This window comes from Hippoglossus stenolepis, chromosome 23 (genome assembly GCF_022539355.2).
Source record: "Hippoglossus stenolepis isolate QCI-W04-F060 chromosome 23, HSTE1.2, whole genome shotgun sequence".
In the NCBI taxonomy this organism is placed as follows: Eukaryota; Metazoa; Chordata; class Actinopteri; order Pleuronectiformes; family Pleuronectidae; genus Hippoglossus; species Hippoglossus stenolepis.
The window spans coordinates 6,585,573-6,613,448 of record NC_061505.1 but is presented as its reverse complement, the minus strand read 5'-3'; the positions used below and the strand labels follow the sequence as shown (position 1 = coordinate 6,613,448).

General features: G+C 41.2%; 3 protein-coding genes and 1 non-coding gene across 7 annotated transcripts; 2 read left to right on the top strand and 2 right to left on the bottom strand.

Annotated features, from left to right (window-relative positions):
• Nucleotides 1-479: 479 nt before the first annotated feature.
• On the bottom strand, nucleotides 480-13,885 carry LOC118102294 (oxysterol-binding protein 1). Of its 3 annotated transcripts, XM_035148388.2 has the most exons (17): nucleotides 13,272-13,599; nucleotides 12,175-12,347; nucleotides 11,685-11,893; nucleotides 10,917-11,085; nucleotides 10,459-10,570; nucleotides 10,051-10,234; nucleotides 9,218-9,335; nucleotides 8,886-8,943; nucleotides 8,537-8,701; nucleotides 6,841-7,086; nucleotides 6,026-6,146; nucleotides 5,704-5,807; nucleotides 5,308-5,403; nucleotides 4,034-4,221; nucleotides 2,514-2,749; nucleotides 2,352-2,390; nucleotides 480-2,225 (listed from the first exon to the last, which is right to left on the bottom strand). In XM_035148388.2, exons 2-17 carry the CDS (start codon nucleotides 12,309-12,311, stop codon nucleotides 2,083-2,085), a joined length of 2,325 nt encoding a protein of 774 aa, XP_035004279.1. In that variant the 5' UTR covers nucleotides 12,312-12,347; nucleotides 13,272-13,599; the 3' UTR covers nucleotides 480-2,082. The 3 variants fall into 3 exon arrangements, with proteins under 3 accessions (XP_035004279.1, XP_047194848.1, XP_047194847.1); XM_047338892.1 differs by lacking the exon at nucleotides 13,272-13,599 and adding an exon at nucleotides 13,735-13,885 and having other exon boundaries at nucleotides 480-2,390; XM_047338891.1 differs by having other exon boundaries at nucleotides 480-2,390.
• A 599-nt stretch (nucleotides 13,886-14,484) lies between these two features.
• On the bottom strand, nucleotides 14,485-14,573 carry trnar-ucu. The gene is given in 2 exon segments: nucleotides 14,485-14,520; nucleotides 14,537-14,573. It is a non-coding gene; the product is annotated as a tRNA-Arg (tRNA).
• Nucleotides 14,574-15,926: 1,353 nt separating this feature from the next.
• Nucleotides 15,927-23,570, top strand: coro1b (coronin, actin binding protein, 1B). Its single transcript, XM_035148412.2, has 12 exons — nucleotides 15,927-16,144; nucleotides 16,265-16,409; nucleotides 17,531-17,736; nucleotides 17,954-18,076; nucleotides 18,521-18,650; nucleotides 20,085-20,266; nucleotides 20,386-20,505; nucleotides 20,692-20,796; nucleotides 20,883-21,028; nucleotides 21,430-21,487; nucleotides 21,571-21,891; nucleotides 22,144-23,570. The coding sequence occupies exons 3-12, from the start codon at nucleotides 17,533-17,535 to the stop codon at nucleotides 22,264-22,266; spliced, it is 1,512 nt and encodes a 503-aa protein (XP_035004303.1). The 5' UTR covers nucleotides 15,927-16,144; nucleotides 16,265-16,409; nucleotides 17,531-17,532; the 3' UTR covers nucleotides 22,267-23,570.
• A 1,475-nt stretch (nucleotides 23,571-25,045) lies between these two features.
• si:ch211-119e14.1 lies at nucleotides 25,046-27,872 on the top strand. Of its 2 annotated transcripts, XM_047338884.1 has the most exons (4): nucleotides 25,046-25,207; nucleotides 25,598-25,699; nucleotides 25,791-25,892; nucleotides 26,712-27,872. In XM_047338884.1, the coding sequence occupies exon 4, from the start codon at nucleotides 26,714-26,716 to the stop codon at nucleotides 27,308-27,310; it is 597 nt and encodes a 198-aa protein (XP_047194840.1). In that variant the 5' UTR covers nucleotides 25,046-25,207; nucleotides 25,598-25,699; nucleotides 25,791-25,892; nucleotides 26,712-26,713; the 3' UTR covers nucleotides 27,311-27,872. The 2 variants fall into 2 exon arrangements, with proteins under 2 accessions (XP_047194840.1, XP_035004348.1); XM_035148457.2 differs by lacking the exon at nucleotides 25,598-25,699 and having other exon boundaries at nucleotides 25,049-25,207.
• Nucleotides 27,873-27,876: the final 4 nt, after the last annotated feature.

Below are 27,876 nucleotides of genomic sequence, written 5' to 3'. Positions count from 1 at the left end.
TAACGTATATCATGATTTGCTTTGTAATTATTTAAAAAGTATGAGTGCATTTGTTTTTCTTCAATACATAAAAACTTGCACTGTTTGTACGATTTTACAATCAAGAGGTTAAAGTTCTGACATGCTATTGGAAAATGAACCTTCCCTATAACAAACAAGAAGGGATATTGATTTTTTTTTCATTTTGTTTCTGATATATAAGCTACACTTTATTTGCCATAGCTAAATTGAAATGTGGGCCGTCTTAGACTCCAATTAGCCGAGGACCAGCAGCCAATCTGACATTACAACATTAATAAACATGCAATACATTCTAATGGTAAGTTTGACATTTTTTCCATGAGGTCTGGCATTTTGAGATTTTGATAAACTACAATATGACGTCATCAAATCTGCTGGAATACAAACCAGTGGGACACATTAACCTTCTGTCGCGTCAAATACAAATGTTGGAGCATGAAGAACGGTATGAAAAGCAATTTGTTTGACATCACAGCATTTGTTTATTAGATTCTTTTTCTTTGTTAATACAAAATACTGAACAATGTCACGTCTCACCTCTCAATGGAAACTCCCTTTTTTTCTGAAAGTGAAGACAGTCCTCTTCCAATAATATGTGAGGAAACAAAAATACAAGAAAAAAAAAAACTAATTTACAGTTATCAATACTATAATATGAAATTCTATACATTTATAAAATCATAGTTATTTGCATTTCTTTTAAATTCTTTGTTTATTTATTCTTCATATTTAAGTACACTTAAACAAAATTATGAAATGCACACACACACATTGTATCCCACGTTTTTGGTGTCAAAATGTACTTGCATATGTATGGATTCTTCTGCAGATAAATGGTGTGACGTTGGCTTTCACCACTGCATTTACTTGTTATTTGTCGTCTTTGCTCATTCGTTTGATACCGTCACGAGAACTTAATCACAGCAAGTATTTAACACTTTATACTGCCATGTAACCACGTTACCTCTCGCTTTGTTAGCAAAATGACTGAACATTATTCCGACGCTGTGAAAATGGATAATTCCATTAACTGTTCTTATATAAAACTGCACTAATGTGAGATTTCCTCAGCACCGGGGGGGAAAAAAAACTTCACCACCTCACGGTTTCTTTCCTTAAGTACATCTTCAAAGTTTAAATGGTTGTACGAGAAACCGGCGATACACTTCAGGATCGTATCCACTCATTTGTGTTGTAAATGCAAGTGAGAGCAGGCTACTTGTTTCTAAGGCGAAGAGAACGGGTGCTTAGGCCTTGTTGTAATTTTCACCAGCAATTTCCTTTAAGCCTCGGTAAAAAACTAAAACAAACAAAAAGAATAAAACATGACAGTGTCGAGGGTCAACCAGCGTTCTGGCCAATCATTTCTTTTTCTGTTTTTTACTGCACAGTGGCAGGGATGTAAAGTGATGGAAGAACAGATATGCAGTCATACACACAAGCACACTAGAACCTTCACTTCATTACATTAAGACACTAAATCAGAGAGAGAGAGAAACAAGAAATCCTCGCTAACATCTTGAAGGCCACCAGTTGACATTTTACTGAAATTATCATAATCATATTTATTTATAAATCTATATATTAACCAGGTCTTAGCCCCACTTTTAGAGTTATTACCAAAGCACACGTTTGCTGTGGATGACAATAGGTACACTACATTATCGCACAAGGTGTTTTCAGCACAAAAACCTCTCCTGCTCCTGATCTGAGAGACTGAACAGACTTGAGAAGAGAGACTACAAGGAGGATGTACTCTAGATTTGGAAGCACTGCCTGTTTCATTTCCTCCCCTTTATGCCCAGCCTGACCCGAGACAAAGCAGCACAGAGACTTTCAGCCTTCTCAGATGTGTGACAGCAACAAAGGGGGTCGAGGAGGGAAAACCCTGCTCCCTCGGGATCAGACAGCAGTGGCCGTCCTGGAGATCTCTTAGAACAGAGAGCCGCTGGAGGGAAGCAGCCGTCCGAGTAGGGGGGCAAGCAGGCCTTTGTGGTCGGCGTCCACCAGGCAGCTTTGATGGACCAGTCTCTTCAGGGCACTTTGCAGTCAACGCCGAGGTCAAAATATGTCTGGGCATCCCTCCCAGCTGCCGTGGTCCTTCGCTTCCCAGTAGCCTCCCTTATATAGATGGATTTGCTCACCTGTGATCCGGTCCTCACAGCTCTCAAACCAGAGTGCCTGGTAGTTGTCATGAGGTGAGCCTGAAAGAGAGAAGAGATTGTCAGATATTGCCAAAAAAGCTGAAAGAAAACAATACATAGAGATGATTAGAGCAGAAATTGAAATGTGAAGATGCAACAGTGAGAGACAAAATGAGGAATACTTGCTTTTTAAGGAGGGATCAGTAAGAGAATCCTCATCGACAGCTTTTGAAAGAGAAAAGGGGATCACAGAGATTTTTTACCCCTTTATTCCAAGATTCCCCCCCCCCCCATACAAGATAGAGAGGAATACAGAAGAAGAAAAGCATTAATACACATTTGACTCACTTTCATCTGATTGGCTGGAGGTGCGCTGGCTGGCGGCCTCCCTCTCTCTTTCACGCCGGACGCTGCGCTGCTTCTCCTCCAGCCGCTGCTTCTCGGCGTTGGCCTCTTCCCAGCGACCTTCCTCCATCAGGCGCTGGTCAGGCCGGCGACGGCTGTCGGTGGGTGCCATGCCCTCCTCGGGCTCATTTAGGGTCAGAGCCAGGGCGGTGAAGTAGTACATGGTCTCTGCTCCATCACTGTGGACAAAGATAAACAACAGCAGAACTTAGAAAATCCCTTTGGGTTGGATCTTATTTATGAGAGATAATTTAAAGAGAGTTAAGTATAATTATTATCATAAACAATTTTTCTTGCAAAATTAATTTAACAAGCATAAGACCAGACGGCAGAATAACTACGACTGTGAAACAATTCAAATCAAAAGGCCTCGTTGCTGAAGTATACATGTCCAAAATGATGCAACAGTGGTAATTAAACGCCGCCATTGTGCTTAAGGGTTTGGTATCATTTAACTTTAATCATTGTAATTAATGTATTATTTTGAAAAAAGGTTTCTCACAGTCTTTAATTATAAAAGTAGGTCACTTAACCTGAAATAAAAACCTTAACCCAGACATTATATATTCGACCCAGTTTTATTATCTAAAACTAGAATTACCGCCCTGCAGTTGTTTGACTCGACCAACCAGTGAATTTAAAAACTACATACATGTATTTTTCTAGAAAAGTGTGACGTCAGGACCTTTGACCACCAAAATCGAATTAGTTCATCCTTGAGTCCGACTGAACGATTCTACCGAATTTGAAGACATTGCCTCAGTGTTCTTGAGATATCTTTGTTCACAATAGTGGCAAAGACACACAGACATATAGACACACAGACATATAGACATATAGACACACAGACACACAGACAACCCAAAAACATAACGCCTCCGGCCACTGGCCGATCTGCAGTTCGAGAAAGTACGACGAGTATATTCCATGTGTGTGGACATCGTCTGGGCCTTCATCGAATCCCGAAACTGAAAACGGGAACAGGCGGAGCAGGATGTGTAAGGTTCACAACCTCAGCTTTACATTTATCTGAGGGAAGATCTGAATTTCAACTCCTTTGTTCTTGGCTTTCAATGACAATATATATTATGTAATTTGCTCTATTTTTGTCAAGCGGTCAAGTTGAATAAACAATTCGTCATCACTAGTCTCGCGTTTGTGTGTGTCACATAATGAAAACTACTACAAGTATTTACAGTACCACGTGTGATTCATAATTAGCCTGCAACCCGTCGATACTTTCACTTTGCGAAGTCGATTAAAAGATATTTTTTTATGTTGCTGAAATTGTTTTTGTTCTTAACACATTTTGGAATCAGTCTAAATCCAGAGTTGGTTCTTGATAGCAAACAATTTACAGTCCAAACCAGTACAATTGGGTCACCTTCCTGGTTAGCTGTTATTTTATTCTCGGCACACGTCACAGGTTTAAAAATTGCTTACCGTGCAGAGACGGTACTTACGGTAAAGGATTTCTCCTCCAGACCTCTCTGGCTTTAAGTGTCTGGTACACTGTCTTCTGTTTGCCCTCTGTTCCGTTCTCTCCACCTCGACTGCTCTGCATCACTCTGGAGAACTCCATCTTCTCATCCCACGTCCCTGACAGCACGTAGTGAGCCTTGCCGTCTTTGTCCATCACCACACCCGTCACCTGCAGATGGGAAACAGAGGGGGTTAACAGAGTAACACATGATGACCCGAGAAGCAGTTAAAGTATAAAATGCAACTATGATTTGGCTAAAACTAACAGAGCAGATCTTTAGTATCTCAAAGTAGAGGTATGATGCATGTAGCACAGAAAACAACAAAAGATTCATTTGGTTACAGCACATATCATTTAGCTGACGCTTTTATCCAAAGCGTGCATTCAACCATGAGGGTACAAACCCAGAAGAGCAAGAATCGTGTCAGTACATTAGCTTCAAAAAAGCCAAACTACAAAGTGCTACATGTAAGTGCAACGTATAAGTGCAACTAACTTTTTTTTCTTTTTTTTTTTTTCTCTCTCAACATCAGAGTTGACGATGGTTATTAGACCATCTTCTTAGCCAAGGTGTAGTCGGAAGAGTTGTGTTTTAAGCCTGCAGTTGAAGATGTGTAGACTTTCTGCTGTCCTGATGTCAATGGGGAGCTCGTTCCACCATTTGGGAGCCAGGACAGCAAACAGTCGTGATTTTGTTGAGTGGCTAGCTCGCAGTGAGGGAGCAGCAAGCCAATTGGCCGATGCAGCGCGTAGTAGATGGGCTGGGGTGTAAGGTTTAACCATGGATGTAGACTGGGCCCGATCCGTTCGCAGCACGGTACGCAAGTACTAGTGTCTTGAAGCGGATGCGGGCAGCATCTGGTAACCAGTGAAGGGAGCAGAAGAGCGGTGTAGTGTGAGAGAACTTAGGAAGGTTGAAGACCAGTCGAGCTGCTGCATTCTGGATGAGCTACAGAGGTCAGATGGCTCTAGCAGGCAGACCAGCCAGGAGGGAGTTGCAGTAGTCTAGGCGTGAGATGACAAGAACCTGGACCAGAACCTGTGCTGCCTTCTGAGTGACAAGGGGACGTGTTCTCTATGCTTTGATAAAAGCAGAAAAACTGCACCATGCGACAGTTTCTGCTGTGTTACAATTAACAGTTAAGTGAATATGGAATACATAAAAACTTTAACCAGTTGCAGTCAATTTTCAGAAATCTGTAAATCTGCAAAAGTCGAATTGATTCGAGTCAAAGGTTTCTGCACTTCACTTACCTTCCTGGCCACATCTCTGGAGAAGTAGCTGTAAGGAGCAAACTTCAGGTGACAGCGGTCTCCAGTGGTGTGATTCACTACGTCTATCTCTCCAGACTAGAAGGGAGACAGAAAGTAAGTTTGAGAGAAATCAATGTAAGGGAATAATATCATTTTCAACAGATAGACGTTTAAAACTTAAGTTCAGGTTTTGGCAATTTGTTGTTGATATAATTCGGAGTCGAGCTGAGATCTTTGTTACTCGTCATTTCTCATCTCCCTATTGTTGTTGACTTTCTTGGAAATGCACCAACAACAACAACAAGGTTGCTGCTCATCAACTTAGGGCTCGGCTGTTTATTCACAGCTTTTTTTTCTTTTTTTTAAACAGTGCGATTTTGCAACTTTCGCTCTCACCTGATCGATCCACAGTTTTCCGACAATGATGTTGTGCACTGTGGTGGTCACTTTCTTCCATGTGTAGTGATGGTTGCCTTTTTCGAAGATTGCATGAATTGTGCCTGCACAGAAAGAGGAAATGCAGATGGTAAATGAACCAGCATCATTAACAAAACAACAGTTTGTTATTCTAGGCTTCTGACTGACAACCTTCAGTTAAGGTTGTGCTGAGGTGTGACTGATTAATTCCTCAGGCTTTGCTCAATGGTGGATGAATGCTCAAACGTTGCTTTGTTTGCTGCTTTTGTTTTGTCCACAAAGACGTAACTGCCTTTCGTACCTAAAGGCATGATTGACAGATATTTGCCCCTGAACTTGCTGGCAACAGTGATTTCCTGCCTCAGGGTCCAGCCACGGTCAGAAATCACATGATGTGCTGCTGCAGGAGGGTGGTGGCTCACCTGAAAAAGAGGAACAGATACATTAGTGGTAAACAAACACACTGTGCACAAGTAGGAAAAAACACAGATTTGAGCAGTGCAAGTAAAAATCCGTTTACACTTCTCATGTCAGAATCAGAGCGCGAAGCAACATGACTTTCAAACTACTTATGTAATAGTGTCCAAAATGTAACCAATAACGCAAGCAAAACTAAAATGTCAAAATGATACTGATCAGAAGAGAGGGAGAGAACTAGAATCAGAGATGCATGAAAAGTGACTGAAACACGCTGCTATGCCCATGGTACATAGAAATAACAGCTAAACAAAAAGTATACTTCCTTCCTGAATGAGGCCTGACTAACCTCAATTATTAGTCAACTCTCATGAATGCTAGTTCCATGTAATGTGTCAAAGTGCTGAGTCCATTGGAATTTTCATGTCATCCTTCCTCCATTCTTTGTTCAGTTTGGCTTCCCTGTTAGAAGAAGGCTTCTGTGTATCTTTTGCAGAAATAGATGATGTCATTAAGTGTATAATTTTTCTAAAATCTCTTTAGTAGATATCTCAAAACATGTGCAATTAAAACCAAAGCTATCTACATTGCTGCATAACACTAGAGGTGTGTAGAAAATGAATTTGTTCTCCGTTTGTGTTTCGAAAACCGAACAGTCAGTATTAAGGAAAAAAAGATGTTGCAGAGGACACATCCCACCTGCTCACAGAGCGAGCGGTAGCCGCTCTCTCGCCGGCGGTCCAGCTCGTACGTCTCTCCCAGCAGGGGGTTGAAGGGCTTGCCCGTGCGGTAGACGGTGGTCGAGTAGGAGGACACGGAGAAGGCAGCCACGTAGCACATCTGCTCTAGGGAGCTCTGGCACTTGGCGGCCTTGTCGAGCAGCTCGTGGTACTCAAGGTCCTCCGACAACCGCTGCAGCATTGAGATGGGCTCGTTGAAGTTTACCTACAGCAGAGAGCAGAACAGGTGTAAAGTAATGGTTGCAGTCATCACAAATTAAGATGCTATGGTACATTATTTGCCCATATATTAATAGTGTAGTTTAATATTGATACTATAATTTTAGTATTGACAAAACACTTTGACATAGACAATAACCTTTGCACTTTGACATTTTACACTCTGGTTTTATTGACAGTTTTTGTTTTTCATCTTTTATGAGTGATATCCTTTTAGTGTTAAGTGTTTTCAGGGAAGGTTCAATATTCAACTTACTTTTATTCTGCATTATTATTCTAGGTCTTACACGATATGTCTTTGTGTAAGGTTTTTGTTGTCTGTTGTACAATGCACTGTTCTGCAGCTGCTGTAGCACTTTGGCCCAAGAAAACTTTCCCCACGGGGACAATAAAGTATATTTGATTCGATTAGACATTGTTATCCTGATGGCAAACAGATGTTAGACCAACAGAACATGGACGGCTGAGGTCACTTTATGTCTAATGATGTTAAAAACTGGACGTCAAAATCTTTTCACAAGCAAAACAGATTCTCATCATTGGCTCACTGAACTTGGCCAAACAAAGTCTGCCCTCTGTTGGTTACATATGCTCATACATAGTCTCTTGCAGGAAATAAAAGAGTATTTATCAGCATAAAAATATAAAAAAAAGTAACGCCTTCATCTCACCACAGCTGAATTATTGTCTTTTAAATTTGGTGATTTTATGACTTTTTAAAATTGTGTTTAGTTTCTAATGCCATTTTATTTTATATTCTTTTGTAACACTGTTATTTGGATTTTGAAAAGAGCGATTAAGGTTGTAATTATTCTAAATATATGTTGTCATTACTTTTATAATTTATGGGTATAGAATCCCATAAAGGCCAAGAGGACTCAGACTATTGACTGGTGTGCTATAATAATAACAATAATCATAATCATAATAATAATAATAACCCCCTTATATGACCTACACAATTCCAGGGAGCTCTGGAACATGACATAATATATATGAAAAGTTATTACTATCGTTATAAATAAAATAAAACAAAGTATGGATAAACTATAATAGATTTTTACAGCATAAAACTCAACTTGTCTAAACTGCAATGTGTTATTATTCAACAGCAATGAGAAGAGGAGGAATGACTCAGGTGACTTGATTACTGATCCCACAATAGATGAAGTAAAAGAGAAACTGTGATTATAGATGGCGCCAAAAGAATGTGACAACATGATAGTCGCACACTGGTGCTGCAGGTCTGTGACGTGCTGATACGACCTTAACCTTGTGTTAACCTGGAGGAGTTGTTACAAGCACACAAACAAAGACATGAAAAGAAAAGCCAGACGAGGAGGTGAACGTTCATGTGACCTTTTCATTGCCAGATCAGCAAACAAACTTCCTGAGAGTCAGACTGCGTGTTGTGCAACAGCCAGAGAAATACTCACAGGCATCGGGATCTTGGACAACTCTTTGCCGATGCAGTTCTTCATGATGCTCCACAGGTTGAGGGAGTAGTTGGGTTTGTCCGCGATGCGTGTTCGCCTCTTCTTCAAGGGCACCAGCTCCTGAGAAGGGGATTCCGGGTTTATGGCAAGGGGTTCCTCATTGAGCTGAAGGGCAGAAAGTTTTGTCAGTAATCAGCATGAAACCTACTGGAAGAGATGAAGCTTTAAAGAACGATTCACTGGTTTTCAAATGAGTCGTTCTTGAAATGTTTCTGATCCGATTCTTGATCGTAGCACAATAACACTTAATGAACATTTTAATGAACTGAACTGGTGCTTTGAGACATACCGACTGATCATCAGGACACATTTCACTGTTGAAACCGCTGATATTACTGCTTGACCTTCTGTAAGAGATTAAAAAACAAAGATTGTGTCAGTGTATAAAAGGTTTCTGTTTCAACAAACAACCAATGTAAGTTAATAGGATAGTAGGACAGTATGCCAGCCATAAATTACTGCATACAGGGGTGTAAAGAAGTACATCCTTGTGATTTAAGGACATGTCATACAAGGTAGCAGGTAACATAAATAAATAAATGAAGCCTCTGGGAATTCACCCTTTAGTTAGAACACTTCTTTCTCTACAATCACGTGTATTGTGAATGGCACGCTACTCACTTGTGAAATTGTGGATCGGCAGGTACAGTGATAAATTCCGGAGCCTCCTCCATAGCATCAAAGAATTCATTGTCATCGTCCTCGTCACTGGCCTCGCCTTTTCCCGGCCCGGCAGCACCTTTACAGAAAGTTATTACTTACCAGACTCCATTTAAATTTCACATGTCAAGGATTTTCTTTACTGACAACAGCAGAAAGTATTCGGGCTCACAAGTATTTCCTTGATCAAATGAAATGTTTGGTATTTAAAATGTCAAAACTAAGCATCGCAATTTCTTAAAAGAAAAAGGTGATGTCATCTCATTGTATTATCAAAAAAGTAGCATATCTTGAAAAAAAACAACTTAAATTAAGAAGTGATTGAAAGAAAAGTTCAGGCTGGTTTTCTGTGTATCAACTAATGCAGTGGGTCCCACACTCGGAGGTTGCAACTAAAATTGGGCTCTAGAGACAATCAAGTGCATAGAAACTCAGTCAATTTAAAGATTTGTGTTACATGTAGTTATCTTTATTTTGATAGTTTAACTTTTTTTCTTTATCAGATGAATACATTTTTACTAAGAATACTTTGATGACTTGTCAAAAACATTTTTCGACATGGTTTCGATCAGCAAAACTTTCTGTTGTTAAAACTTTGAGTTCACTACACTACAGTGTGAACGCTGATCATGTTGTACTTCAACAAATGCAGTGTTCCTTTGAGTGACAGTTTTGTTGGCAGAAAAACTCTCAGCAACAAATGAATCAGTGAGTGATTACATAGATGCGTGTTCACAAAAAGAATCTGTGAAATAATGAGTTGGGAGCTGGTCGGGGTGAGAGTCGCGTGCTACCTTTATTATCTGCTGAGGCGTTTGCCTGCGACGCCCCTCTGAACGCTCGCTCCAGGTGATTGTGCTGCTTGGCCAGTTGCTCTAAAGTCTCCTCCAGCCTCACTCTCTGCTCCCGCTCTGCCTGCAGGGCCTTCTGCCACCTCTTACTGTGAGCCTGAGCCAGATTCAGAAAGTCTCGGCATGCCTGAGGAGCCAAACATTCACACTTAGAACCACTAAAACCCAAAATTAAATTATTGTGACCTGTTGATTTGGCCTGTTAGGAGGACAGTGAGTTTGGATTCTTCAAGTTCAAACTAGATCAGTCCAGAGGGGAAAAAAAACATGTTTTTTCAGCAGGGCCAGACTCACTGGTTACATAATTAAAAGACAAGATATAAATGTACTGAGAGAAGACGTGACACTTGCATTAATCATGGCATTAGAGGTGATGCGGAACAGCGTGGCCCTTTCTGTGACCTGACGAATCTTATCCCCAGCCTCTCCAGTCAGACGCAAACTGTCCAGCTCTGATAGAGACCTGAAATAATAAAACGCACAATGATAATGATCTGTTGGCAAGATGTCATCCGGTTACAGTGTTAAAAGCCACGAGCATGACGTTCACAGGGTTTATTTTTATAACTCAAATGGCATGTCTGCTCATCTGTTTATCTACATACTTCTTTTGCATGCTGGCACCACCACACCTACACTTAGTCACTATCCTTGAAAAGGTGTCATTGTGTTTTAACAAATGTCAGTATGTGCGTATTGTTTGCCTACATGTTTGGGAATTTTCATTTGTATTTTTAGAAAGAAGAGATGTGATAAACATTGAACTGTGAACTGAGTGCGTAAGGACAAACAGAGCGACAGAGCCGGACCTCTGGAGGGCAGAGCCATGCTTTGAGATCAGGTCATTGCACGTGCTGAGGTCCTCCACCTTGCTGCCGAGTGTTCTGAGAGCAGACTGGACCTCTGAATTCTGAGAGCCGCCACCTTGTCCAGGTGCCACTGGAGCAGATGAGTGTGAGAAGTCATCCCCGGAGTCATCTGTTGACGATAAAAACAACAGTGGAAGACTTCTTCTGTCATAACTTCAATCTGATTTTTTAAAAGATCCACAGATCAAAAACACTAAATGCTTTTTCCTCTGCCTGCTCTTTTACATCCTCCAGTGTGTTCGAGTGTTTAATCCAAAGTTCAGATGAAGAAACTTCATGAGATCACTGCAGTTCACACAACATGACTGCCTGTCTTGTGACAGGGAGTCTTCAAATCACTGTTAAATCTAAATGTAATTACTTAATAAGTAGTAATTACACAGCTTTTACTTTGGGTGGCTCATACTCAAACTAAGCTTACTACTTAATGAATTTCTTAAGTACTTCACATAACAGCAACATGCAGAAGTCAGGGTGCGCCTCACAACTACATGTACCTTCACCCCACCCTGCGCTCTGATTGCCTGTAGCTGCTGCTAGCAATCTAGTTGGGCAGTGCAACGTGTCATCTTTTTAGAGTTTACACAGAGCTATTTGTGACTGCTACTTGAATGCGGATTTGGGTCCAATCTGGAGCTTTTGTCAGTGACTTCAAAATAAATTAAATGAATAAATAAATTCAGGCAAAATATCAGAACTTGGCTCTACCTGACTCCGCCTGCATGCGAGCTGCCTTTGCTTTGGCCAACTCGAGGGCAGTGATCCAGCGTTGACGCTCCACCTCACAGCTGGCCTTCAGGTGATAGGTCTGCGCCCCTCCGTTGGAGATGACAAAGTTGCAGGCGTCGTCCACAGTGATGGTTGCTGTGGCCAAGTTGATTGTGCCCCGACATGTGTGGCCCATCTCTGCCTGGGTCCTGATAACCAGAGAAATTAGAGTTTTTGTTAAAAAAAAATTGAAAGATGGAGAAAACAGAATTGCCAGTATTACAGACTTTAAAACACAGTCCTATTAATTGTACTATAGTTTTCTTGAGAGATTCAAATTTGACAGACATTGATTATAATAGAAATAACACAGGACGGTTTGTTGGGTGTAACTATACAGTAGTTACTGAGGATGAATCAAAGCTATTTCTCTAGTGACATTATCAAGGCTGCATCATTTGTGTTATCTGTGTTCTGCGGGAAAACAAACCTGTAGTATGACAACAGCCCATTGCTGAGGACGAACCACCTCCGCTGATAACCCTTGATGTAATTTGTCCACTTGAAGACCCATCCTTTGTAAGTGTCACCAGCTGGGGTTGGGGTGGGGGTCTTAGGCTCTGACATCACTGCCCCCAAAATCTGAATACGGATTTGAGGAACCTTAAAATAAAAGGAAAAGTAAAGTTAAAACGCACGTGACAAGATTTGTGCTCTTACATAAAGCAAAACTGATTCATAAATTAAAAGGTTGACTCAGAAAATAACCATGTGATTGTCTGTTTGTTGTTTCTGAAGCAAATAAGCTGGTCCCGATTCGTCAAATGTAAAAATGTACTTGTTTTCATTGTCTTCAATTCTATTAAACCCGTTATCTGGGCGTTTTAGGCTCCTGACTGGGAAAAGCAAGACACTTCAAATATATCAACTTGGAGTTTGTGATGTTGCAGCAGGTTCTCTGACATTTTTACAACCAAAACAAATTGAACGAGAAGATAATAAGCAGATTCACTGATTATGAAAAATATTCGCAAGTCACTTACCTGTTCTCACACTAAACCAGCTCAACATTTAATGCAACATTACTACAAACCACTACCGGTGGCGGATATTGATCTTTCAGTGTGGTATGAGGGGGGGGTCAAAGGTCAACTATAGAATCAATACAGATTCATTGTTGACACACTTCTACTGTTTAAATGAAAGAGGGATTAAATAGTGATGAATCATTGTCTTCTTGATGACATTTAAACTATATATTAGTGACTGACACAGATGTTGAGATTTCTTTTGACATATGTCAGAAAAAACACTTTCCCAAACAATACTAACAACAACAGAACATTCAAACGGTAAAGTTCATAAAGAGCTTGACACCAGAAGCTAAGTGGGAGTCACTGGATCATTGCAGCCACAACATGAGCTAAAGTGAATTAACCAGCTGACATGTTTGCTCGGAGTTTGCCGGCTGACGTGTGCATATTCACAAAATCTCCCAACCCCGTTGCACGGCGAGCTGCAGCGCCGAAACCCCCGTCCCCTCCGCCGGCTAGCTTTGCAACCCGCCCGACTTGGCGAAGCGTTTACCTTGACGTGTCCGCAACGTGAGATCAGGCAACCAGACACCCGGCGAAGTCACGGCCAACTTTGACACCCATACGCCGCTGTGGCTAGCCCGGAGATGCTAACTAACTAGCTAGCTAGCTAGCCCGGGGGAGAGCGGCTCGGCGTGAGGCGGCGGCGGCGGCGGCCGCGGTGCGACGGCGACACAACGAATTGAAGTCGTATCCCTCGTCAGCCGCGTGTGTGCTGTTCATTCTACACCCGCGCGCGCCGACATGAACCCTAATGCTAGCTAGCTACATCTGACTAGCCTAACATTAGCTCGCTGCTGGTTACACCCGGTGCAACACGATTCGGTTCCGTGTAGAAACACGACAGCTCACATGAACCGGTGTTTTTTAAAAACCTTTTTAAAGTAATAGTTCATCGCCACGTAAAAACACACAAAATGTACATTTTAATCCCCAAAACATCGATGTTATTTTACCTTTTATTTTCAGAGCAGATTATCGGCGAATTAACGGACACGAGCTCTATTTGTGGAGGACGAAACTGGAACTTCTGCATTAATTTTACTTTTCTATGAAAGTATTATTTAGACGTTATGTTGATATTCGTTCCTCAATATGGTTCCTCGCGACCAGCCAGCGAACATGGCTAACGTTAGCTTCACAATGCTAAGTCTGCTTATAATGAATGAAGAGTGTTAGCCTGCTTTTGTTATTATAAATTACTTTAGTGAAATCTGAATCTGAAATAAATAAAAACTGCATCTGGAAAAAATAAGACCTCAACTATCAAAATATTTATTAAAGTGAAAAATAAAAATACACATTTTATTCAAAATAATGTAGCCGAGCGTTTTGTTGTCTTATATGTCAGGCACCAAATAAAATAGCTTACAATAATTCCAAAACACTTATAGTTTATTTTAAACATGTTTTTTTTTGTTATAATAATAATACATGCACGTGAGAAAAAAGTTACAGCAAATAAAGTAAAATTTAACAACAAACACTCAAAATAAGATCAAGATCATAATTTGAACTTACATTTTCAAACTTTTGTCTGCTTATAATGAATGAAGTGTGTTAGCCTGCTTTTGTTATTATAAATTACTGCTGTACTCGTGTTTTCTAATTCATTAATTAAAACTACAAATTAATACAAGTAAAGCAAAAGGTCGCTTGGATTAAGAAGTTAAAAATGAAAGGATCCAAACGCAGGATCAAAAAGTCGACTCCGGTGGGACTCGAACCCACAACCTTTGAATTACTGCATTCAGAGCCTAGAAGTCCAATGCGCTATCCATTGCGCCACGGAGCCACCTGTTGCACTCACTGCACCCAGTGGTACTTGTAGGTAGTTGAGCTGATGTGGGGTGGCTGGTGAGTCTGTAATGTGTCCAACACTGGATGTCGCCAAAGTTGCACAGTTACAAGAAATACAAAACAGTCTGTAGAATCTTACTTCACCAGAGAGTCAATACTTCTATGGTTAGAATACACAAATGATGATATAAAAGATATGATCGCGGAAAACAAAGTATTTACGGAGGAATACACCACAACCACGTGAATCCAGACTTTTAAAAAAAGTTATCCTCATGCAATTTTACTTTAATCGACTGTGCAACGGAAATATGATGACAAAATAATATCTAGATTTTTTACAGCACTTCTTTAAACAAAGTTACAGTGTAGACATTTTTTTAATATTCAGATAATTTACTTTGGAGGACTTATTCCACACAGTAAAATAACTTAATTACAAATAAAAGTCCTGCCTGGAATGAAAGTAAAAACAGGACTTTACTGTAGTGGTTTGTTGAGGTAGAGGTAGTTCCAAATATTTGTATAGGGGCTGTTGTTTTTCATTTCAATATGGATTCATCAACAGTTTGTTTGATTGTTCTCGATTAATCAATTGAATGTTTGCTTCTAAAAAATCTAAAAAGCAAAGAAGTACAACTCGGAGCGCTAGGGGGCGCTCCAACATATGAAGACCTGAGCCCTCCTGCAGCAGTCGCGTGCGTCTTCCCCCATTTCACAATCACTATGTCAATAAAAGCTAAAATATCTTTTAAACAACACTGGCTGATAAGGAGTACCTTTATAATGTTTGTTTTGTCCAAATTAATTTAGTGAAATCTGAATCTGAAATAAATAAAAACTGCATCTGGAAAAAATAAGACCTCAACTATCAAAATATTTATTAAAGTGAAAAATAAAAATACACATTTTATTCAAAATAATGTAGCCGAGCGTTTTGCTGTCTTATATGTCAGGCACCAAATAAAATAGCTTACAATAATTCCAAAACACTTATAGTTAGTTTATTTTAAACATGTTTTTTTTTAGTTATAATAATAATACATGCACGTGAGAAAAAAGTTACAGCAAATAAAGTGAAATTTAACAACAAACACTCAAAATAAGATCAAGATCATAATTTGAACTTACATTTTCAAACTTTAGTTTTTTTGTAATGCAAAAGACGACATGTTAATCAAAAACAAGCATACAATTGAGATTGTCCCACGCATGCGCAGTGTGGTGTCTTTAATTAATATGTTTGTATATTATTAATCACACCAGCTAATGGTTTAGCAGCTCCGTTACATCCGGTTTAGGCAGACGGACGGAGGATGTGGACGTAACCGGATGATAACCCTCTTGACTCCTGCGTGCCTCTGTCACATCCTGCCAGGACCGGAAGTGTCTGGGATTCTGCTCAATCTCCAAAACAGTCGCTTGTAAAAAGGAGACAGAGCGAGAACCGTCTGCATCTCTATACACACACACACACACTCCATCATCATCATCATCATCATCATCATCGCCCTCAGCCGGCTTCCATTCATGCAGAGACCATCGGCACGGGACATGCTCCACCAGGTCAGGCAGCTAACGCACCGTGTTCATGCGTAATTACGCACAATCCAACGGGAAGTGAGTATTAAACGCGGTGGCTAATAATTCGGATTGGCTCTTTTATTTCTCGCGGATTTCTCTCAGGTCTGCGCCGTCGACCGCTTGGACACAGGAGAGGATTAAGTTACTGCTGCTGGCGGAGGATTATTTTTATTGGCCTGCTCTTGTCACGCCCGAGTCTTTTGGAGATCCATTTCCGAGTAAAGAGAGGCTGCCGAAAAAACGCCAGGTAAGATCGTCCTCTCGAGAATAATGACCCCGCTGTGTCCGCGTCTCACTGATGGATTAACTACGTGTGAATACACCTTTGTTCAGCCCTTTGTTGCTCCTGCCTTTACTGCTAAGTATTGTCTCTGCAAATCCACATATCCTTGTATTATGTGCAGCAATGAAATTAAATTGTGTGTAGCCATAAAGCATGTTGTTAAATGTCTGGCTCCCCAATGGCATCTCATCATTGGTCAACTCAGAATACCTGAATACCTATGCAAGTGTTTCAGTCATTGCTTCCCCTTGATCGGTTTTATCCCCACAAGCACAATTTGGACCATTTCCTGCATTCCTGCTCATAACAATCTGCTTGGACAACTGGGAAGCGTTAGGTAGATGGCATATAGAGTTACTGGCTCCCCTGCCTCAGCAGATCTGGCTGCCCAGCCCCCCCCCCCCTTCCCCCTCACAGCCATAGCATGTTTTGGTCTCAGGCGGATCATGCCCTTTTGTCCACTGAAGCCTGACTGTACTTTTCAGGACAGACTCCGGGTATGAAAGCTTTCCCCCTGCTGTTTGGACAAACCCAGCTTTTCTCTCTGGCAGGCTGGCCTAACGATGTGGGGGAATTTACTGAAGAACAATGGAATGCACCAGGATTTTAGTTGGACACTAGTTGGACACTGAGAAGTGCTTGTCAAGTGTTTATATATGACATTTTTACAACATAAAATCTAACAAATAAACAGGTCAAGGTAAAACACAGATAAGAACGAGACTGGCACTTAAAAGAGCATAAACCTCCTCAAAGGCCCAACTGTTCCTTTTTAAATTCAATCCACCTGCCCCCGAAGCCAAGTAAGCTGAAAAGGCCCAAAATGAAAGCTCGAGAGCCCGAACTCGTAGCTGCTCCACTAGTGTGTCAAGTCATCGTTTATTTGGCCAATAAAACATCAGAGAGTAGTAAACAATTCCAGACGATCATATTTGTCACAGTTGCAATTATATGAAACTGAGAAATAAAGCAGTAAATCCTCACAGTTCAGCCGCTGGAACGAGAGCGTTTCTGCTCCTTGTTTGTCACGTTGTTGTTTATTACTTTTCCAATTCATGTCTGCCATTTATTTCCCTTGTCCACAGTTATGTCTTTCCGGCGAGGTGTGGTCAGGCAGAGCAAGTTCCGCCATGTCTTTGCTCAGGCGTGGAAGGCCGAGCACGGCATCGACGACGTCAGAGTGTCCCGCGTGACGTGGGACACCTCCCTCTGCGCGGTCAACCCCAAATTCATCGCCGTTATCATCGAGGCGGGCGGAGGAGGAGCCTTCCTCGTTGTTCCCATCAGCAAGGTCGGAGCATCTCTGCATCACATCCAGCACTAACACTCGATCAATACTTTCAAAAGCCTCAGTCTTCCGCACTGCTACTAAAGTGTTTTCTCACTCCTTGTATGGCTAATGCCTGTGCAGCAATTCTACAGATCCAAGACAGATAGTAGACAAAGGTTAAACTGTAAAATATTTCTCAAGCGAGCTGTCAGAGTCTAACTCTCTGTTCCTCCCACAGAGCGGCAGAGTCGACCAGTCCTGCCCGACAGTGTGCGGCCACGCAGCACCGGTGCTGGACATCCAGTGGTCGCCTCATGACGACAACATCATTGCGAGTGCCTCAGAGGACTGCACAGTGAAGGTACCCTCACCGTCGCGAGGCTTGTCGGTGTGCTGGTGGTTTGCGGCACAACCACAGATTGTCTGACTGATTTCAGGAAAAGGCTCATATCACAGAGATGTTTGCTGACATGCGCTAATAAGAAAAAAAGATGTGCATCTACATTTTACATATAAAATGTTAATTATCTTCTGAATTAACTCTCAGCAAGAAAGTGAACAACTGCATTTCTTTCCTCTAAGTTACTTTTGAGGTTTACACAGAAAAATAAAAATGTCATCATACACCCTTAGCAAGGAGAAAACCTATTTCTTAAGTCCTTGTTTAGCTGGTGTTAATGTTTTTGAAACACCAGTTTTCCTTTCCGTGACCAAGAACAAATTCTGTGAGCCAATTTAAAGACATTCTATGTGAATGCATGCTGCTGTACCTAAACAAATGCCTGCTGTGTTGTGTTGCCTGTAGGTGTGGCAGATCCCAGACGGGGGCTTGACAAGTCCAATGACTGAGGCCATTGTGACCCTGGAGGGCCACAGTAAAAGAGTGGGCATCCTGGCTTGGCACCCAACCGCTTTCAACATCCTCCTCACTGCAGGTAGCGTCATTCGTCACATTCTGGTTTCGCTTTTCGGTTTCAAAAAAGTACTTGGATTATGTATTTATTCATTTTGTATCATTATGTGTCATTCTTGAGTTGTATACCAATGTGAATCTCCAGGAATGTGACGTATGTAAATCTGTCTGGAAGGAGTTGGCGTTCAGTGACAGCCAGTTCAAATACTGCCGCAGTATACAAGCAAGGAATCCGAAGTCCTGACAGGAATTCATAGCATGCAGTGCAGCTTGATCGACCGGACTAACCTGAGATATAAGTACACTCTGCTGCAACTGCACTGGATTTAGTTTCATTTGGCAAGTGTACGAGACCATGTTTATCTTTGTATATAATCAAATCACTGGAGGTGCAATTCTGGTTAAACCTGTGTGAGATTGTGAGCTGCTGTTATTGTATGCTCGTGAGTGTGCACATCATTTACAGTGCCTCATTTTCCAATTAAACTACAAGTAACCAAAGACGTATATTGATGAACTATAACGATGCTTTTACAATTTACAAGGCCAACATAAGAAAACAAAGAGGAGAGATCTAACAAAACTGAAGAAAGCAACCTCCCTAACATACCGGCTTGAATTTGCCATGCAACTACTCGCCATCTTAACGCAACCCTTATTCAAATAAGCAAAATAAAATTATATTTAAGCTCCTAAACTTGCCTCTGGATCAAAGTATTTTCTTGCTATAAGCATTAGGTATTTTTGAGAAAGTCTAAATCAAAGTTAAAGTTTGGAAACTTTCACGTGTTAGATTGTGTTTATCAAGAGTTAAAGGAGACACATGAGGCTTTTTCAGTTGGTCTTTCCTCTTGTGTGTTGTGTTATTTGTTTTGTGTATGTAAAGGTTATGCAAAGTTAAAAAGCCTAAAGTCCGCAGTAAAGGGAGCTCCTCTCCACCACTAAGCTAAGTGTTTGAGACAGAGGCTGAACAGAGGAGCTGCATCAATGGACAGCCTGAGGAAAGTGATGTGCTTTCTTAACTTGAGAGCATGTAAACCTTTTCAGTTTCAGCTTGAACCCGAATATGAGCATAATAAGGTGAGATTTGACTGGCGTAGCTAAATTCGACCTGATATCTCCTTGCAGCAGATGCCATCAGCTCTTGACCCAATCACCTTCTTTCCCTGTATTTGCATTCAGGCACACACCTGTCACACAGCAAACCCGTTCATTCACATCTAAGATTTAAGAGCCGACGAGCACGGCCATAAACACTCCTTAATAAAATGCTTTGCTGTTAAACAGCCCAAGGTTAGCGTCATAATGAATCCCAAGGACTTATGGGAAAGTAAACCCTGAACCATTTCCCAGATCTCCCCAGTCAAGCTTCAAATGTCTCCTGTCCCACTCCAGATCTATAAAACTCTGTGTGTCCTCCGTCTGCGTCCTCACCTCTTCAGCTCTCTCTCCCTAGGCTGTGATAACGTGATGTGTGTGTGGAACGTGGGGACGGGGGAGCTCGTGTACCAGCTGAGCGATGCCCATCCAGACCTGATCTACAGTGTCGGCTGGAATAAGGACGGCAGCGCTGTGTGCACCGTCTGCAAAGACAAGGCCCTGCGCATCATTGACCCTCGGAGAAACACCGTCCTCAAGGTTATTTGAATATTTGTGTGCATATGCGTACAAAAGAGGTTGCGCAGTTCCGCATCATGCGTGAACATATCCTGACGCTAAAGAAATCCCATTGTGCTCCATTCTCCTTCTTCTACCAGGTCAGAGAGAAGGTCCATGACGGTACCAGGCCTATGAGAGCTGTGTTCCTCTCTGACGGGAAGATCCTGACCACAGGCTTCAGTCGTATGAGTGAGAGACAGCTGGCACTGTGGGATACGGTAGGTCACTAGCACCCCAAGGTATTACATCAGTATCGGAAAATTCTGACGTACACTACTTGCATCCAATATCCATATTGTTTGCGGGAAATACTCTGCCCTTTGTTTAGTGAAGGTTGGGATGCATTAGATGGACATTAGTAAGCACTTATAATAAGTATCGGATCAATATTTATTGTTTTACAGAAAGATCTCTCCGAGCCAATGGCTGTGCAAGAAATGGATACGAGTAATGGAGTTCTTCTACCCTTTTACGACCCTGACACCAACATGGTCTACCTGTGTGGAAAGGTATACCCTCAAACCCCAATTCACCCAGCTGGTAATGTTTAGTTTGATGCACTCGTTTTCATTCTGTTTTATCTTCATGTTTTCAGGGGGACTGCACCATCCGGTATTTTGAGGTGACGGATGAATCCCCGTATGTTCACTTCCTCAGCCTGTACAGCAGCAAGGAGCCGCAGCGAGGGGCGGGCTTTCTCAGTAAAAGAGGCGTGGACGTCAACAAGTGTGAAATCGCACGGTAGGTACAGTTTGTTTAGTCAGATGAGGCTGAGGGAATTGTATGTGTTTCTTCCCAGTGTTTGGGTCAAATTTGGGTTCAAATGTAATTTCTGAGTGAAAGATTCAAGTGGCAGGACTTCCGTATAAAAACCATGTTAATGTGTATATGGTTAAACGTGGCACGGACCCTGGAGGGGTGGAGGGTGTTGTGGTTTTATTATAATTTCCAATGGTCTGATTGGTTCATTAATGACAATGAGCTAAGCCAGAATGAGGCCTTTATTTAATTCATGAGATATATATATATGTAAGTCTGAGAGTCTTAGAAGAAAGACTACCACATTGAAATTCATGGGAGAAGATAGAATTACAGTAGACTTGTCCCTAAACAAGGTTTCTAATTCCCTGGTTTTTTTGTAGGTTCTACAAACTGCATGAAAGAAAAGTGGAACCCATCTCTATGACTGTACCACGCAAGGTAAGACATTAACAAATTGATGACATCATGTTAACAATAAATACACTTTACTTATCCACCCCATCTCTATCTTGCCTCCCCAGTCAGATCTATTTCAGGGAGACCTTTACCCGGACACAGCCAGCTCGGAGCCGGCTCTCCTGGCCGACGAATGGATCGCCGGGCAGGACGCGCCGCCGCTGTTGGTCTCCCTGAGCGGTGGCTACTCGGCTCCGCCATCCAAGCACCGAGACACCCTCAGGAGCAAGCCCAAGCTTGCCTCACAGGACTCTGGTGCCCCGCCGTCGTCAGGCAACGTAGCAGCTCCCACAGCAGCGCCCACCAAGGAGCCGGAAGAAGAGGCGCCACAGCCACGAGTAGCCGTGAGAGAGACGGATGGAAATGCAGAGAGGCCGAAGAGAGAGGTGAGTCGATAGTGAGACATTTCAGGCCTCATGGAAGAACCGTTTGTACGAAGAGATTTCATGAAATCTATCATCATTTACACACTTCAATGAAGGTAGACAAGTTTGTTGAATCTGACAGACTCACCATAGGAAGTTGACATTTTGGATAAGAAAACAAGCACATTCTTGTATGAGGCCCATTGACCTAACTAATGTCTTTCGTGCTCAGAGTCATTTTTCTGACATGTTCCGTCTCTTCTCTCTCCTCAGGATGACGTGCTGAACGAGTTGTTGGCAGAAATGAAGGCTTTGCGCGCCGTCGTGCTCGCTCAGAGCCAGAGGATCGAGCTGCTGGAGCGGCAGCTGGCTCGGATTGAGGATGGGGACGTATGAGGACGCAGGAGATTCACTACATTCCGAGGGCATTCCCTCTTAATCCATAGACCATAGCCTTACTAGAATCAACTGTACCTTAAGCTGTGTAAGTGGGAGAATGTAGTGTACGGTAGCAACTAACTGTGAATCACAGTTGCTTACGACTCAAGTCAACTATTGCAGTGAAAACAGCCCTGCAGTTTGTTTCGGTGAGTTTTCCAGATTGTGGTTGGAGAACAAGGCGTCATCTGCGTAGCGTGAAGTTTAACAGTGAGATAATGTTTGGTTTTATGAGGGAGTGTGGTAGCAGCGATTTGGTGGTGCATATATTGGAGCTTTGCAGAATTCCATGTCATAATTTTGAAGGTTTTTTCGAAGCAGTTACACCGGCACCATTGCCCCAAATTAATGCACACGCTAGCAACAAGCGTTATATTCAAGCTAATGAAGGTTCATATTCTATAGCAAAGCAATTAAGTACCTCTAATATGATTTTCTTCCTTTCTGACGCACTCACAAATGTAACCATTAGGGCTATTTAATCAGGTAGTTAAAGCTGCTAAACAGTGATGTCATATCAGACCCTCAATCGTTACCCATCTTGTGACTTGTGCTTTTGTTTAACTTGTAGGACGCTGTGTGTGTGAGGTTGACGGTAGGAAAATCTTCTGGTGAACAAATCTTGACCTGGACGGAGAGATGTGTTGGAACGGTAGCCGATGAGAGCGTAGCTAAATATTTATGTGTCGTGTAATTCCGTGTCGTCGATGAAAAGGTACCGCTTGTGAATTCGTACCTCGTGTTGTTCACGTCATGAGGTGAGATATTTGTCCACATGAAGATAAAAAAAAAATATTACGCAGAAAAACACTCGCCCCTTAAGCTTCCTTGACACTTGTGAGTCGTGAAGTCTCCTGAGCATTTTTTTTCAAATACAAACCTTAACACGAGTTACAGTGCGGCCTCGCTGGTAACACACTAAATATATATTCGAATCATCAGTTTTACAGCCACAAGAAAGAGGGAGTTACACCGAAATGTGACACATTTTCTACATTTTGCATTTGTAATGGTGTTGAAACTGATTATTTTTGTTTTTGTTTTTTTGTTTTACTTTTTGCCGGTACATTTAAAGGCACTTATAGCATAGTATACTCATAATGCAACAATGGTACTTTTCACATCACGCTTTTCCTTTCATTCCTTTACTTGTGATTTATATATCTCAATGCACTGACCTCCTAACACTAATTGTGAAAGCGGTAGCATTTAAAATGAGACTACATTGTGAAAGCTCAATAAATATTCATTCCTCCTTTGTATAAATGGAGTGGCTTTTTTCTTTACGCCAAGAAATGTTTTGCTCGTGTTCATTGATTTGTGGTGAATTTCAGATCATGATATGTTTTAATAGTGTTCACTGTTTATTGAGTGTAAGGTGGCTGCTGCTTTAATGGCCTTACTGTATGCACACACTGCATTCATCAAGTACTGAAGCAACCTTGATTATGGGATTTCTCAGGGTTTTGCTTTGTAAGCCTCCGTGCCGATGACACCAGGGTTTTCTCGGGTTATCCCTCCATCTGTCGCGACATCTCAAGAACTCCTTGAAGGAATTTATTCAAATTTTGGTTCTTACGTTATACTTGTTAGATTCAAGTTTGAACTGATTACATTTTGGATGGTCAGAGGACAAAGCTTAAGATCACTGTGACCTCACAACTTTTTTACCTTGTGAATGCTTTACCTTAAGAGAGATCTCTTTCAAATCCATAATGAATGAAATTTAAAACCGATTTTAAGTACAACAGATATGAAGGAATATCGGACACCAAGATTTACTTACACTTCCCCATAATTGAAGAAAATGTATAATAGCCAAGTGGGGAGTAACCCTGGAAATGTCACGTTATCTCTCAAACTACAGACAGAGACATAAGGTATGAAGCTGAGTTTACTGAGATAGACAAAACATGTAAAGCTCTTATCAGTTTCATGTTGCTCTTGTTTGTAGTTTTATTACAGCGTGTTAATATCTGGATTGTTGATAAAGAGCTTACAACACACTGAGATGATACAAACTATGGATGCCGCCAAAACATTTCTTTGAAACTTCACAGCACAGTTGCTCTCCGACTGTAAATCAATAATGTCTCATGCTCTGCACGACACACAGTCGTGGGTGTTTTGTGCGGGGTCTTTTGTGTAACTCAGGGTGAAATACACTGTCATACAGTTAGTCGTCTCTGCTAGGCCACTGAAGCATGAAACAGGATGTGGCTGACATGTTTCACAGTCAGCGTGCAGCTTTTGAACTCGTGCATTCTTCTGATTGGCTCACATCTTTGCAAACCGTGATAAACCCAGCCTAAATCACATTGTCATCTGATTCAGGCTTTAATTCTTGAAGTGATGTTAATTTGAAAAAAAATTTATAGACCCCTTCTGTTCTTCACCCCTATAATGAGCTGTTATTGCAACCTGTTCACGGAAATGACAGTGCATGATTAGAATCTGTCACGAGAAACCACTGTATTCTGTTCATTGCTCATAGGTGAATTCAAGTCAAAATGCCTATATGTACTCAGAATATGTTGTGTAATAACCTGCACCTGTGCTGCAGAGTAAAAGTGACATAAGTCGACTTTGTAGTAGAATAAATTCATATCTCTACGTCTTCCTCTTTCCATGAACAGTCAAAATAGTTCTGAATGGTACTTTCCACCACGCCCTGCTTGATTTTTGTCTTCAATCTGTCATTGCTGCCTTCAGCCTCCACCTTCCACCGTCCACAGAGAGTTTCAGACAGCTCACCACATCTCATGCACACACACACACACACACACACACACAAACACACGCACGCTCTGTCACACTTCAAAATTACTTGATCACCACTCAGTTCCTGACTCGTCTTCTTGTTTGGCTGCACAAACTTTATCTGCTGCTCTTGACTTCGGTGAGTTGTTCACAATTTACTTCCTTTTTTTTAATATTTCTTAACAATTGTTTAGCACATTTTTGTCTAAATACTTCAAATACTCTAAATACTTCTCTACAATTAAAACTCCAAATGCATAATCTTAATATTACACCTTTCACATTTCAAACACTTGAACCATTACTTAACATACCGTACATGTGAAATGGTTTTATAATTACAATGTTGCAGGCATTAATTTACCACTATGGTCAGTTGCCCTCATACCTTTCAGCTCTAATCGTGTGTTCAGTGCACTTACTTCATTTCCTATTAGTATTTTAAAACTTGATTTTGCAGCACTTAATGTATGATCTTAGTAAAAAAAAAGTGTTCTTCAACACTGATGCTTAATTATAATTTTGACAGGAAACCAGCGATGGTGCGAGCGCTCTGCTAGTTTCCTGTCATTGCAACGCATGCATGCAGAGATAAAGGCGACACAGACATTTTGTTATATCTCCAGAAAACGTATGTATATTAATATTTTTCTCCAACATGATTTGTGTAGTATTGAAGCATTATTTGCAATGTGTTTTCATTAACTTTACTTTTTTTCTAGATCCTGAATGTAAATTTGTCAGAGTTAACGGCAAAAACCAGCCTTGAACTGGAACACCAAGCCAGTGGGATTTTTCTACTTAACAGGGAACTTTCTAAAGAGGTACAGTACATTTCTGATTCCAGTCTGATTTAGTATTCCGGGATTAAGAGTTTGTTAAAACTCACAGGATTTTGGTTCACACTCTCTGCATAATATGTGTGTCAACCTGATTTTAGTTTGTCACAGGAGAAACTAGGTTTCACAAAACTTATATACAGCAGAAACATATATAAAGATCTCGATTTTTGTGGGATAGTCTTATCCTGCTTTTACATGCAGCATTGTTTTAAGACAGCCGACAACAGTGTGGCAACCAAATATGAGCAATAACTCATAAAACCTCTTTTCAAGTCCAAAAGTCTATTGTTTTAGAAGAGTTGTTCTACAGTTTAGGAAATGTTTTTGTACATATTGTTATTTTGTTAATGTGCTCAACACCAGGCATCTGTTGTACTTCTGTCAGTCCTTCACTTGCAACTCTCTCTGAGGTTTCTACGTTTTTTTGGGAAGTTTTTCCTCACTCAAGTCGAGGGTTTAGGACAAAGAATGTCGCACTTTGTTAAGCCCTACGAGGCAAATTTGAATTTGTGAATATGGGCTATACAAATATAATTTGATTGATTGAAATATGCTCTACAAAACATTAGATGGTAAGCATTCCAATGAGATGGCTCCTGCTAAACCGTTAATAGTGCAGTTGTGAAAATACAAATGACTCTTTCAACAATAAGCAAAAAAGCAAATGAGATCAGTTTGCAAAGTGTCTATTTCTTTAGGAGACAGTCTCACAAAAACAACAAATCTTTGAATTGATGAAATCCAAGCACTGAATATGTGACACATTAACTCAGTCAACCTTTTTTTCTGTCTTCATTACAGGCATGGCGGATGATTACCGACAATCCACTGTGAATATCATGATCCTTTCTTTCTTCCTAGTAGCCCTGCTTTTATTACTGTTCTTCTTCTACAAAAAGATGAACCAGGAGAATGATGGAGAATACACCATCCAGCGCATGGTGCTTAAGGAAGGAGGGATCAGGGACCAGACGAGGGTCGCAGGAATAGCTCTGGGGACACGTGTCAGAGCCCGACTGTGTCCTGGCAGTGATTCATATGAGGAAGGGGAGGAAATGCAGGAGGTCAGAGATGAGGAGGGACAGGTGGAGGAGGGGGGTAGCCAGGGGAGTTACAGCGAGGGGAGCAGCCAGGAGGAGGAGGAGGATAATGAGGAGCAGGGAAAAGGAGATAACACCTCACATGATTCCTCGAGCTCAGAGGGTTTGAAGGCAGGGGAGCAAACCAGACTGACGGATCAGCCAGAGGCAAATGTGGAGATGGAGGGGAAAAGGGAGGAAGTGGCAAGTAGAGGAGAGGAAAGAGGAGGGTCTGGATTGCTGATCGACCTGAAGCAGTTTTCTGGAAGTGCGATCTGGTCTGAAGAGAAGGGGATGGAGAGGGAGGTGACTTCTCTGTGAGCTCAGAAGAAGAAGGTGCACTGACCAAAGAAAATCATTTACCAGCTTAAAGGATATTTCAGTTTGTACCCCACAAATGAATCAAGTTTTTTTCCAATTACAGTTCAACTGAGTTAATATAGCTTATTCATTTTTAATTTGAACAAACCTAATTCATTTGCGTGTTACCAATTGAAGTAGCCTATTTCTCTTTAACTGGGTAAGCAATTTTGGATGTAGTAGAAATGCTGATCCTTGTGTGGTTTTCTAGAAATAATGATAATAAATACTGGAATCACTCTGTAAAACATCCACTATGAGTATTTTTTTAATTACAATAAAGCCCTGGTATTATTACTTCCTGCTGTAGCACAATACAAAGCTGACTGGTGAATGAAGCTGGTATAAATGCAGACGTACACTGTTTGTTTAAGAATGTTATGTTTTATTATGTCACACTGATTCAGTTAAGAAATCAGATTTTCTATTATTTTGTCAACCATCTATATGTGGTAAATTTTGGAGTGTAACATATTTTCAATTGTTTAAAAATGTTTTTTGAGAATAAAAACAGAAGAATACATACA